The sequence below is a fragment of the Carcharhinus amblyrhynchos genome, chromosome 1 (genome assembly GCF_965287045.1).
Source record: "Carcharhinus amblyrhynchos chromosome 1, sCarAmb.v2.hapA, whole genome shotgun sequence".
Lineage (NCBI taxonomy): Eukaryota > Metazoa > Chordata > Chondrichthyes > Carcharhiniformes > Carcharhinidae > Carcharhinus > Carcharhinus amblyrhynchos.
Window position 1 is genome coordinate 19110809 of NC_137324.1, and position 14821 is coordinate 19125629.

Sequence of the window (14821 nt, forward strand, 5' to 3'; positions counted from 1 at the left end):
CCATTAAAGGGGAACACGGTGATGATGTGTACAGGCACTCAGTGGCCTTGTCTTTCTAGGTGGTAGCTTGTGGGCGTGGAAGGTGGTTCCGAAGAAGCCTTAGCAAGTTAGAGCAATGCAATTCCGCACACCAGTGGTGGAGTGACTGGATATTTAGGGTGCCAATTAAGTGGGCTGCTTTGTCCTGGATAATGTTGAGCTTCTTTTGTCTTGTTGCAGCGGCACCCATCTGGGCAAGTGGACAGTGTTCCATCACTTATGCCTTGGTAGATGATGGAGAGTCTGCAGAGACACAGGAGCCTCTGAAGAATGGAAAATTCAATACAAACCTGATGAGGGCTGACTGAGCTGGCTAACGTACTAAAATAACCAGCCTATGAATATTGAGCAACAGGAGAGACTTCACGGAGAGAACTGTATGTAATATTGAAAACACAAGGGTCAATTTTATGGCTACCACCACCAGACATGTTTTTGGTGTGGAGACCTAGTATAAGCCTCCGCACCCACCTCTGAATAATCCCACAGAATATATGTTCAAGTAATCAATTAACAGTCAGTTGAACTTGTTATTGAGCCAACTGACCAGAATAATACAATGTCCATGCCATAACATGGCTGGCATGGGCTGGTGGGTGGCAGGGAGCAGGCCATTTTGGAAGTAAACTGCTTTGAGGGTTGGGGGTGCTCTGTGTACATGGGGGGCACGATGCTACCTTTTGTCCCTCGCTCTGAAACCCATTCCCCCATCGCTTCCCTCCCTCTGGGCTCTTCAAGCCTTCTTCCTGCTTCCAGTCCAACTGGAGCCCGCCACCGATACTGCCGGGGCAGCTGAGGCTGCCAACGAGGGACAGTCGTGCCACTCTCACCATGTTCATGTCACCCGCAGTGTTGTTATTGCTGCAGGGAGTCACGTGCGTCTGACATTTCTTCGAGCGGGGGGGGGGGGCGCGGAAGGACATGACACCCCTCCCCTAAGCCCCTCCTTTAAGATTCAGCCCAAGGATAATTAATTGCCAGTTTCTCCAAAGACAATGCTGAACTGTATGCAAAAATACACACACACACAAGGTAAACCTGGAGCTTCTTTGCCATGTTTTATTTATCTTTAGTGTCACAAGGAGGTTTATATTAACACTGCAATGAAGTCACTGTGAAAATCCCCTGGTCGCCATACTTTGACGCCTGTTCAGGTACACTGAGGGAGAATTTAGCACGGCCAATGCACCAAACCAGCACATCTTTCAGACTGTGGGAGGAAACTGGAATACCCGGAGGAAACCCAGGCACTCACAGGGAGAATGTGCAGATTCTGCACAGACAGTGACCCAAGCCAGGAATCGAACCCAGGTCCCTGGTGCTGTGAGGGAGCAGTGCTAACCACACATTGAGCTTGTGTCCTTCTGTGGGTTGTGAGCCTGAACGAAAATCAAAGCTTTGTTCGCTAAACACTTTCAGCGAGAGAAAGAAATTGAAGAGCTGACATCTCCTTGTTAACGACGTGAAAAAGAATTCTTCTGTTCTACCGTTTTATCTCAATTGGCAGATTGAGTTGCAGCTGCAATTGATTGTGTTTTATCTATCTGATGACCCAATGTTCTCTACACTGAGTTATTAAGGACAGTCTGTACAGTACACTGCGAATCTTAGATGTGAACCACAGGCTGGTGTATTGTGTATTGAGGGAGTGGGGAGATTACCTCTGGAATATGGATGCAAAAATATTGCTGCAATGAAAGCAGCTTCAAGTGCCAGGTCATAAAACCCTGCTTGGATTTTCATGCCACATCCACACTGTCATAATCATAAATGTCCACTTAAGGCTTATGGATGTTTATTGTTTATAGTTTCCCATGTTGTTCTTTTGAGTGAGATTGCTATAAAATGGAGGATTAGTGCTATGGGAATGCTCCTTTGGCATAAGAACCAGACAAAATACCGCAAAAGCCTTGGTGATTGCTCAAGTGGAGTAAAAGATCCCAGGCACTATTCGAAGAAGAGTACAGAATTCCCTGGTGTTCAGGGCCAGTTGTCGTACCCGAACCAAAGTCCACAGTGACAGATTATCTGCTCATTCAACAAACTGTTCTTTGTGGGATCTTGCTGTGCTCATATTAACAACATTGATCAAATGCCACAGAATTAGGAGGCTATTTGTGCCCACCGGGTCGGCACAGGACGTAAGAAGTTTTTTCAAAGTTTATTTATTAGTCACAGTGCAATGAAGCTACTTTGAAAATCCGCCAGTCGCCACACTCTAGCACCTGTTCAAGTACATTGAGGTAAAATTTAGCACGGCCAATGCACCTAACCAGCACATCTTTCGGACTATAGGAGGAAACCGCAGCACCCTGAGAAAACCCATGCAGACACAGGGGGAATGTGCAAACTCCACCCAGATAGTGACCCAAGCAGGGAATCGAACCTGGGCCCCTGGCACTGTGAGGCAGCAGTGCTAACCACTGTGCCACCGTGCTGCCCTTTAACACCAATGACTGGCCTTGCACCTTTGAATACCAGCACCTCCCCCCAGGGCTATTCCAATGGGTAATGACTGACCTCGACATCCATAACACAAGAGACAGAGTTTTAAAAAACACATCCGCAGGTCAGGTGATTCTCAGCCTCCACAATAATGAGTTAGATTAGCTGGTGAGATAAGAACATAAGAACATAAGAACATAAGAAATAGGAGCAGGAGTAGGCCATCTAGCCCTTCGAGCCTGCCCCGCCATTCAATAAGATCATGGCTGATCTGTCGTGGCTCAGTTCCACTTTCCCGCCCTCTCCCCATAACCCTTAATCCCCTCTCTTATCAAGAACCCATCAACCTGCTTCTTAAAAATATTTAGCGAGGCAGCCTCCACCACTTCAACGGGCAGAGAATTCCAGAGATTCACCACCCTTTGAGTGAAGAAGTTCCTCCTCAACTCCGTTCTAAACCGCCTCCCCTTTATCTTGAGGCTGTGCCCCCTAGTCCTACTGTCTTTTTTGAGCGGGAAGAGTCTCTCCACCTCTATCCTATCCATCCCATTCATCATCTTATACGTCTCAATGAGATCTCCCCTCATTCTTCTAAACTCTAACGAGTACAAGCCTAGTTTATTCAGCCTCTCCTCATAGCTCAATCCCCTCAACTCCGGTATCAGCCTAGTAAACCTCCTCTGCACTCCCTCCAGGGCCAAAATATCCTTGCGCAGGTGCGGCGCCCAAAACTGCACACTGATGATAATGTTCCTGGTGGAGAGCATGTATGGAACACAGTGGAACATGTATTACAAAGAGCCAATTTTTCCACAGTGCAAGGCCAATATCAGTGAGTAAAATACATCAGAAGTAGGCTTAAAGCAGAAATGCAAGCATAGGCAGATGTGCCAAGTGGATAATCCATTTCAACCTCCTCCAGCGGTTCCCCAGCATCTCAGATGCCAGTCTCCAGCCAATTCGATTCGCTCCATGTGATATCAAGAAATGTTTGGATGTACTGGATATTGCATAACATTCTGGCAATAGTACTGAAGACTTGTGCTCCAGAACATATCGCTCCCCGAGCCAAGTTCATCCAACACTGGCAGCGAGTTGACAATGTGGAAAATTGCCCAGGTATGTCCTGTGCACAAAAAAGCAGGACAAATCCAAACCCGGCCAATTACCGCCCAATCAGTCTATTCTCAACTATCGGTGGTCTGATGGACGGGTTCATCAACAGTGCTATCAAGCAGCACCTGCTCAGCAATAACCTGCTCAGTGACGCCCAGGGTCACTCAGCTCCTGACCTCATTACAGCCTTGGTTGAGCTGAACACCAGAGGTGAGGTGAGAGTTGATTTGATTTGATTTATTACTGTCACATATATTGTGCTCTGTCTGTATCATGCACAAGAAACAATACTTTTCGCTGTATGCTTATACATGTGACAAAAAAAACAAATCAAATCAAATCAATGTATAAGCGTACAATGAAAAGTATTGTTTCTTGCACAATATACAGACAAAGCATACTGTTCATGGAGAAGGAAAGGAGAGATTGCAGAATGTAGTGTTACAGTCACAGCTAGGTGTAAAGAAAGATCAACTTAATGCAAGGTAGGGAAGAAGCTGTTCTTGAGTCAGTTTGCACGTGTCCTCAGACTTCTGTATCTTTTTCCTGTCAGAAGAAGTAGAAGAGAATATGCCCAGGTTGCGTGGGGTCCAAAGCTGGCTGCTTTGCCAAGGTGGCAGAAAGTGTAGACAGAGTCAATGGATGGGAGGCTGGACTGTGTGAAGGGCTGGACTACATTCGTGACCTTTTGTAGTTCCTTGCAGTCTTGGGCAAAGCAGGAGCCATACCAAGCTGTGATATAACCAGAAAGAATGCTTTCTATAGTGCATCTGTAAAAATTGGTGAGAGTCATAACTGGCATGCCAAATTTCCTTAGTCTTCTGAGAAAGTAGAGACATTAGTGGGCTTTCTTAACTGTAGTGTCAGCATGAGGGGAACCATGACAGGTTGTTGGTGATCTAGAGACTTAAAAACTTGAAGCTTCAACCATTTCTACTTTGTCCCCATTGATATAAAGAAGGGTATGTTCTCCACGATGGTTCCTGAAGTCGATGACAACCTCCTTTGTTTTGTTGACATTGAAGGAGAGATTATTGTCGCCGCACCAGTTCATCAGGTTCCCCACCTTATTCTTGTATTTTGTCTCGTCATTGTTTGAGATCCGATCCACTATGGTGAGGTCATCAACAAATTTGAAAATCGAGTTGGAGTGGAATTTGACCACACAGTCATAGGTGTACAAGGAGTATGTAGGGGACTGACAGCACAGCTTTGTGGGGCACCGGTGTAAGGATGATCGTGAAGGAGGTGTTGTTTCCTACCTTTACTGATTATGGTCTGTGAGTTAGGAAGTTCAGGATCCACTCACAGAAGGAGGAGCTGAGGCCCAGGCCATGGAGTTTGGAGATAAGGTTTGTGGGAATACTGTTGTTGAAGTCTGAGCTGTAGTCAATAAATAGGAGTCTGACATTGGTGTCTTTGTCATCTAAGTGTTCCAGGGTTGAGTACAGAGCAAGGGAGATGGCGTCTGCTGAGGACCTGTTGTGGCAGTAGATGAATTGCAGTGGATCCAGGTAGTCCGGGAGGCTGGAATTGATTCTTGGCATGACTAACCTTTTGAAGCATTTGAAGCATTAGTGGGCTTTCTTAACTGTAGCCCTGTACTGTAGTGGAGAACATGCCCTTCTTTATATCAATGGGGACAAAGTAGAAATGGTTGAAGCTTCAAGTTTTTAAGCATTGATTTTTTTTAAGTACTGGGATGATGGTATCTTCTTAGAGCAGATAGAGATTTCATATTGTTGTAAAGAGAGGTTGAAGATATCTGCAATATCCCCATCAGCTGATCCGTGCAAGATGTGAGTGCCCGTCCAGGTACCCCATCCAGGCCAGTTGCTTTTCGTGGGTGACATGACATCATCACCACATTTGACCAAGTGTGACATCAAGGAGCACTAGCAAAATTGGAATCAATGGGTTTCAGGGGGCAAACACTCAACTGGTTGGAGTCATGCCTGGCATAGGAGAAGATTGTTGTGATTGTGGGGGGGTCAGTCATCTCAGCTACAGGAGATTTCTGGAGGAGCCCCTCAGGATAGTGATTGCACAATATTCAGCACCATTTGCGATTCCTCAGATACTGAAGCAGTCCATGTTCAAATGCAACAAGATCTGGACAATATCCAGGCTTGTGCTGACAAGTGGCAAGTAACATTCGAGCCACACAAATGCCAGACAATGACCATCACCACCAATAAGAGACAATCTAATCATCACCCCTTGACATTCAATGATGTTACCATCACTGAATCCCCTCCTGTCAACATCCTTGGGGTTACCATTGACCAGAAACTCAGCTGGACTCAAGAGCAGGTCAGAGGCTAGAAATATTGTGGTGAGTAACTCACCCCCTGACTCCTCAAAGCCTGCCCACCATCTACAAGGCACAAGTCCGGAGTATGACAGAATATTCCCCACTTGCCTGGTTGGGTGCAGCTTCAACAATATTCAAGAAGCTTGACATCATCCAGGACGAAACAGCTTGATTGGCACCACTCCAAAAACATCCACTCTCTTCACCATGAATGTTCAGTAGCAGCAGTGTGTACCAGCCACAAGATAAGATCCTTAGACAGCACCTTGCAAACCCATGACTACTTCCATCTATAAGGGCAAGGGTAGCAGATACATGGGATACATGGGAAATATATCGCTGTTCCTTCGCAGTTGCTGGGTCAAAATCTTGGAATTCCCTCCCTGATGGCATTGTGGGTCAACCTACAGTGCATGGACTGCAGCGATTCAAGAAAGCAGCTCATCAGCATCTTATCAAGGGCAACGAGGAATGGGCAACAAATGCTGGCCAGTCAGCAATGCCCATGTCCCATGAATGAATTTTAAAAATCTGCATTTTTCAATCAATTTCAAAATGATGCTTCTGAGAGGAAAACATTTAGAACATAGAACATTACAGCGCAGAACAGGCCCTTCGGCCCACGATGTTGCGCCGACCAGTTAAAAAACAATGACCCTCTAACCTAAACCAAACCCTTTCCATCCATAAACCTATCCACAGATCTCTTAAATGCCCCCAAACTAGGTGCATTTACAACTGCAGCAGGCAGGGCATTCCAATCCCTCACCACCCTCTGGGTAAAGAACCTACCCCTGACATCCGTCCTATAACTACCACCCCTTAATTTAAAGCTATGCCCCCTCGTGCTAGCTTTCTCCATCCGAGGAAAAAGGCTATCACCGTCCACCCTATCTAAACCTCGAATCATCTTATATGTTTCAATGAGGTCCCCTCTTAGCCGCCTTCTTTCTAACGAAAACAACCTCAAATCCCTCAGTCTCTCCTCATAGGACCTCCCCTCCATACCAGGCAACATCCTGGTAAACCTCCTCTGCACCCTCTTCAAAGCCTCCACATCCTTCCTATAATGTGGGGACCAGAACTGCACACAATACTCCAAGTGCAGCCGCACCAGAGTCTTGTACAGTTGCAACATGACACTGCGGCTCCTAAGATCAGAAGATCTTGGATTCAGAAATAACCGATGGATTGTTGGGGAAGGGTTTCTAGGGATGTAAACCCTCTTGTGCTTTCCTAGTATACAGTCCTGAGGCTTCTGGCTATATCAACTGTGATTTCTGCTTGTATTCTCCTATAATTTCTGGGGATTAAAGTCCTGTGTTTTCTGGATATACAAAGAAAGAACAAAGAAGATTACAGCACAAGAACAGGCCCTTTGGTCCTTCAAGCCTACACCGACCATGCTGCCCAACTTAACTAAAACCCGCTACCCTTCTGGGGACCATATCCCTCTATTCCCATCCTACTCGTGTATTTGTCAAGACGGCCCTTAAAAGTCACTACCGTGTCCGCTTCCACTACCTCCCCCGGCAATGAGTTCCAGGCACCCACCACCCTCTGTGCAAAAACTCTGCCTCGCACATGTCCTTTAAACCTTGCTCCTCATACCTTGAATCTGTGCCCCTGGTCCTATATTTTCCAAGTATATAGCTCTGTATTTTCAAGGTGGAAGTTTACAGCTTCACTCAAGCGAGACCAGAAATTCTCACCCAAGGCCAATGGACATTTCCGTTGTCTGCTCCTAGCCTGCTCCGATTCTGTGGAGGGCGCAGCGGTCGAATTCTGGCAATAGTCTTTTGACCCATTGGGTTCACCTCGTCTGCCTCACATTTTTAAGTATCTGTTGTAAGTAGGCATTCAGGAATTCTTTATGTGAGCGGAACACATGGTGGGGAACGCTCCTCAGGTATATGTAGATTTATTCAAATATATCTAAGTGAGTCATTATGTCACTGGCAAGGAGAGGGGAATATCAGAGATCAGAGATTGTCATTCTTATTATCTTAGCATTCTGCTGACATAGCCATTTTTGCCCATGCTGAATTTTGGGGTACAGTGGTTTACAGAGTTAGCCTTAGGAATTCAACTCCGGAATCCAGATCCAATGAAGTCTCATGGCATCAGGTCAAATATGGACAAGGAAACCTCCTGATTACGACTGATCATACCAATCCTCCCCTCCCCCCAGCAGCTGATGAATCAGAACCTCTCCATGTTGGACACACTTGGAGGCAGCATTGATGGTGGCAAGCGCACAGGAAGTACTCTGGCTGGAGGATTTCAATGCCCATCACTAAGAGTGGCTCGATAGGACTATTACAGTCCAAGTTGGCCAGGTTCTCAAGGGCATAGCTACTAGACTGGGATGGCAGCAGGTGGTGAGGGACCTAAAAAGAGGGATAAACATACTTGACCTCATCCTCACCAAACTGCTGCAGATGCACCTGTCCATAATAGTATTGATAGGAGTAACCCTTGCACAGTCCTTGTGGGGACAAAGTCCCATCTTCGTATTGGGGTTACTCTCCATTATGCTGCAAGGTACTATCACCATGCTAAATGGACAGGCTTCGAACTGATCTAGCAACTCAAGACTGGACATCCATAAGTTGCTGTGGGCCATCAGCAGCAGTAGAACTGTACTCCAGAAGAATCTGTAACCTCATGGCCCAACAGATCTCCCACTCCATCATTACCATCAAGCCAGGGAATCAACCTTGATTCAATGAAGAGTGCAGGAAGGCACGCCAAGCAACACCAAGCATATTTAAAATTGAGGTGCCATCTTGGTGAAGCTGTAACACTTGTGTGTGCCCAGAAGCAGCATGTAATAGACAGAGCTAAGTGAGCTAACAACCAATGGATCAGACCTAAATTCTGCAGTCCTGCTGTATCCAATCCTGAATGGCAGTGGACAGAATGGCAGAAGGGGGATCCAGAAAAATATCCCTATCGTTAACCAGGAGAGTGAAATATTTACATAACTGGACTGATTTCTCATGCATTATCTGATCGTTACCACACTGTTGTTTGTGGGAACTCACTGCACACAAATAGGCTGTTGCATTTCCTATTTCATGACACTGACTCATGGATCATCTCTTTCTAATGATGATTTGAAGAACCATTTCCGATGTATTGGCACTTCTGATCAGCTGGATGCCTGACATGATTTTGCAACATGCTTAAGATCAAACTGCTGACAATTCTTAGTTTCTGTTTGCCTCTGTGGAAACTAATGCTCTTGCTTAGATGGCATGGTGACACAGTGGTTAGCACAGCTGCCTCACAGCACTAGGGACCTGGGTTCAATTTCTGACTTGGGTCACTGAATGTGTGGAGTTTGCATGTTCTCCTCGTGTCTGCATGGGGTTTCCTCCGGGTGCTCCAGTTTCAAAGAACAAAGAAAATTAAAGCACAGGAACAGGCCCTTCGGCCCTCCAAGCCTGCACTGACCATGCTGCCCTACTTAACTAAAACCCCCGACGCTTCCAGGGGCCATATCCTTCCATTCCCATTCTATTTGTGTATTTGTCAAGGTGCCCCTTAAAAGTCACTATTGTATCCACTTCCACTACCTCCCCCAGCAACGAGTCCCAGGCACCCACCAACCTCTGTGTAAAAAATCTGCCTCGTACATCTCTTTTAAACCTTGACCCTTAAACTTGTGCCCTTAGTAATTGACTCTTCCATGCTGGGAAAAAGCTTCTGACTATCCACTACGTCCATGCCTCTCTCATAATCTTGTAGACTTCTATCAGATCACCCCTCAACCTCTGTCGCTCCAGTGAGAACAAACCAAGTTTCTGCAACCTCTTCTCATAGTTAATGCCCTCCATACCAGGCAACATCCTGGTAAATCTTTTCTGTTTCCTCCCGTAGTCCAAAGATGTGCGGATTAGATGGATTGGCCCCTTAGTGTCAGGGGGATTAGAAGAGTAAATGTGTGTGGTTATGGGACTAGGATCAGGATAGGATTGTTGTTAGTGCAGGCTCATTGGGCTGAATGGCCTCCTTCTGCACTAGAGATTCAATGATTTTTCTCACCAAAGACCTTAGGTGCAGAGTGTGAGCAACTAATATGCAGACGGAAAATAACCAACCTATCAGCAGTGGTAGGCTTCTGGCTGTTTGTCCAGCAGGAATAACTCCATATGATGGGGCTTGGTTTATACAGTAATGAGGAGCAATGTTGGACAAGTCCTGGTTTGATCTTTACATCTGGTACTATTAATGAACCAGGTTGGCTGGTTAATGAGCAAGCGTGAAAGGATAAGTGTAGACCTGCCAATTTTATACTGGATTGTTGATTACGGTGAAACCACACCAGATTGATCTGGAACTTCACTGTAATTCATTGACTGTACATTGGGGCATTTTCAGGTCTCAAAATGCAAGTTTTGAGAACTACCATTCATGAGGAGATGCACATTTTGGTGGCATCTTAGCCAGAAAGCAGGAAGGTCCATAGTCAGTTATTATTTATTTCAATGCATCATCATATTGTGGACATGGCAGTTAATGAAATAAACAAGAATTAGAATTTAAATAGCTTCAATTTAATTATTAAAGTCAATTTGAAATGAACAGTATGGGGATGGGATTTTATGGCCTCGCTCATCCCGAAACAGTAAAATCCCGCCCTAGGTCAACGGACCTCCCCATGCTCCTCCCCTCACTCGCTCTGATTCCCGTGGTGGGCGGGCCAGTGAAATTCTGCCCACAGAGTTGATGGAATATCCAGAACGAGGGGACATAATTTAAATATCAGAGCAAAATTGAGAAACACTGTTAAAGACAAAGGGAACATGGCACAGTGGCACAGTGGTTAGCACTGCTGCCTCACAGCGCCAGGGACCCGAGTTGAATTCCAGCCTCAGGTCACTGTTTGTGTAGAGTTTGCACATTTTTCTTGTGTCCGCGTGGGTTTCCTCCAGTCCAGTTTCCTTCCACTGTCTAAAGATGTGCAGATTAAGTTGATTGGCCATGCTAAATGACCCTAATGTCAGGGGGATTAGCAGAGTAAATGTATGGGGTTACAGGAATAGGGCCTGGGTGGGACTGTGTTTGGTGCAGACTCGATGGGCCGATTGGCCTCCCTCTGTACTGTAGGGATTCTATGATTCTAAGTTTTGACCTCTCTTCTGCAAAAGAGACTTGATGATGGGTCAATTGTCAATTTTAAGTCTGAGATTGAAAGAATTTTGTTCACCAGAGGGACTTACAGTGAAGGCAGATATGTGGACTTAAGTAGCAAATCAGACAGCATACATTAAATAGTGGAATAGACTCAAGAGTTTAAGTGGCCTGCTCCTGTTCCTACGCTCCTAATTAATATGTGAACAAGTATGCAACACTGTCAAACTTTGATCTACAACTCTTACCAGTCTCAGAGAGTAACTTTGTGGACTCCATTACTTTCTCGGTGTACACTCCAGGCTCGTAGTTCTCCATCTCCGCACTGATGATGTGGATAACCCTTGCTGCCCGCCCTCGGATGGCCCCAGCAGTTCTATCGAGTGTGTCCACGTCACCTTCCTGGAGAGCTATAACGCACTTGTTCACATCCTCCAGTATGTGGTTTTCTGACAAAGTTTAAAGGAAGAGGTTAAAGAAAATAAATAACCTTTAAGATGAGGCTGACATCAATGTTTAGAAAATGGTTGATCATCCGAGAATTGAACAACAGTTACGGGCACGCACTGCAGTACATAGGACAGTGGGAACACGGTGCAGTGAAAAGGATGTAATTAAATGGCAGGTCTAAATACATCAAGATCTAGTCCTGTTCTCCCAATATACATACATACCTGTCTCAATCAGAATTCAACAATATAAGAGTCTTTGGGTCATAGAAGTTTACAGCATTGAAACAGACCCTTTGGCCCAGCTTGTCCATGCCACCTTTTTGTTTTAAACCCCTAAGCTAGTCTCAAATGCCCACATTTGGCCCAAATCTCTCTATACACATCTTACCCATGTAACTGTCTAAACGCTTCTTGAAAGACAAAATTGTACCCGCCTCTACTACGACCTCCGGCAGCTTGTTCCAGACACTCACAAGCCCCTGTGAGGTGAAGCACATGGTAAATTGAACCAGGGTGAAACTTATTCAGTTAATGGGAAGGTGTTGGGGAGAGTTACAGAACAAAGAGATCTTGGGGTACATGTTCATAGCTCCTTGAAAGCGGAGTTACAGGTGGACAGAGTGGTGAAGAAGGCATTCAGCATGCTTGGTTTCATTGGTCAGAATATTGAATACAAGAGTTGGGAACCGTGTTGAAGTTATACAAGACATTGGTATGGCCACACTTGGAATACTGTATACAGTTCTGGTCACCCTATTATAGAAAGGATATTATTAAAGAGTGAAGAAAAAATTTACTAGGATGCCAGCGGGACTTGATGGTTGATTTAGTAGGAGAGGCTGGATAGACTGGGACTTTTTTCTCTGGAGCGTAGAAGGCTGAGGGGTGATCTTACAGTGATCTATAAATAACGAGGTGCATAGATCAGCAAGATAGTCAATATCTTTTCCCATAGGTAGGGGACTCTAAAACTAGAGGACATAGGTTTAAGGTGAGAAAGGCGAGATACAGAAGTGTCCAGCGGGGCAATTTTTTCAGAGGGTGGTGACTGTCTGGAACAAGTTGCCAGAGGTAGTAGTAGAGACAGGTACAATTTTGTCTTTTGAAAAGCATTTAGGCAGTTACATGGATAAGATGGGTATCGAGGGATATGGGCCAAATGTGGGCAATTGGGACTAACTTCGGGATTTTAAAAAATGGGCGGCATGGACAAGTTGGCTGAAGGCCCTCTTTCCAAGCTGTAAACCTCTATGACTCTGTGGCTCTACAGGACAGTTTGAATAAACAAATACATTCATCCTTTAATTTTTCACAGGTTGTGGGCATCACTGGCTGGGCCAGCACTTGTTGCCCCTCCTTAATTGCCCTTGAACTGAATGGCTTGTGAGGCCATTTCAGAGGGCACTTAGAGTCAACTGCATTGTTGTGAAAGTAGGTTTTCTTCCCTCAAGGACATTAGTGAACCAGAAGAGTTTAAACAATGACTGACAATGGTTTCATGATCAACATTTGACTTTTAATTTCAGATTTTTTTGAAATTGATTTCCAACATCTGCTGTGGTGGGATTCAAAATGAAACCATTCCCTTGGGTCTCTGGATTATTAGTTCTGTGTCTATACCACTACACCACCACTCCAAATATTCCAGGGATTCATAAATTGGGGAAATTGAATTTTATGTTGCATGTGGAGCAATGTGGGTTTGAACTTTTACACTTTTTTGATTATTTCATGGAATGTGGGCATCAATGACAAGGCCAAAATTTGTTGTCCACTCTATCTGCTCTTTAGAAGGTGGCAGTGAGCTGCCTTGAACCACCGTGGTCTATATGAGCCATGCGGTCTAATTCTGCTCCTATGTCTTATGATCTTATGGTGTCTCAAGGGAGTAAATGGTTAAGTTGGTGGATGGGGTGCTAATCAAGTGGACTGTTTTGTTGTGGATGCCCTGGAGCTCCTTGAGTATTTTTGAAGCTGCACTCATCTCGATGTAGGCAGTATTCTATCTTGTGTATTGTAGATAATAGAAAGGTTTTGGCAAGTCAGGAGGTGAGTTACTCATCTCAGAATTCCCAGTCTCTGTTCAGCTCTTACAGACACAGTATTGATACAACAAGTCCAGTTCAGTTATATTACCAATGCTATGCATGAAATTACTTGATGAGCAGTAAACTAATTATTTCGTATTGTACAGCTCATTTTCACCCTCATTTTACCTAGGCATCCAGAATAATAGACGGAGTGCCATCATCGGCTGGAATAGGCAATGACAATATCCCTGAGATTGCGCCAAGGCAGCTGAACTATAAAGGATTAATGTGTCATTCTGAACAGACTCTTTCCATTATTTTTAGCAGGCAGTAACCCATTTATTTTAAACTGGCAAACAATCCACGAACAGGAATTTCAGGCAAACACATTAACTGTTCCTTGACCAGTATCCCTTGTGATGCGCCCTGCTAGTTGTTTCCTCCGATTTCTTCATTTCTGAAAATGCTTTTAGTCACCATTGTTTCACGTACTATATCTTGGGTGCTAAAGAACAAAGAACAAAGGACAGTACAGCACAGGAACAGGCCCTTCGGCCCTTCAAGCCTGCGCCGGCCACGTTGTCCATCAAGAGTAACTGCTTGTATCGCTCTATTTCCCCACCTGTTCTTGTGTCTATCCAGATAAGTCTTAAATGTCGCTAGTGTAACTGTCGCAAGCATCTCACCTGGCAGTGCATTCTAGGCTCCCACCACCCTCTATGCAAAAAAACTTCCTCCGCACATCTCCATTGAACCTCCCCCCAGCCCCCCCACTACCCCACTCCTCCACCCACTTCCCACCTTAGATTGAACTTGTGCCCCCTTGTGATTGTCATTTCTGCCCTGGGAAAAAAGCTTCCAACTGTTCACCCTCTCTATATCCCTCATAATTTTATAAACTCCCATTAAGTTGCCCTACAGCCTCCATCTTTCCAGGGAGAACAATCCCAGTTTATTCAATCTCTCCTCAATAGCTAATGCCCTCCAGACCAGCCCAACATCCTGGTAAACCTTTTCTGTACTCCCTCCAAAGCCCTCACGTCTTTCAGGTCATGGTAAATAAAAGCAAAAAACAACTTTGATTTAACTGAATTATTATGTTGCACTGTCTGAAAGAGTGGTGGTAACAGATTCAATCGTAACTTCCAAAAGAAAATAAAATAACTACTTGGAAAGAGAAAACTTACAGGACTATGAGGGAAGAATGGCACTTTTTTAATTAATTCATGGGATGTGGGCATTGCTGGCTGGACCAGCATTTGTTGCTCATCCCTGAGTGCCCCTTG

The 14821-nt window shown here is 45.1% G+C and overlaps 1 protein-coding gene across 2 annotated transcripts in view; it reads right to left on the reverse strand.

Annotated features, from left to right (window-relative positions):
* Window positions 1–14821, reverse strand: part of ctnna2 (catenin (cadherin-associated protein), alpha 2) — a 1308817-nt gene that overhangs the window by 280762 nt on the left and 1013234 nt on the right. For both annotated transcript variants that reach the window (XM_080195424.1, XM_080195512.1), the window contains one exon: window positions 11302–11502. In XM_080195424.1, the coding sequence (XP_080051550.1) occupies window positions 11302–11502 (201 nt within the window). The remainder of the gene's footprint in view (window positions 1–11301; window positions 11503–14821) is intronic.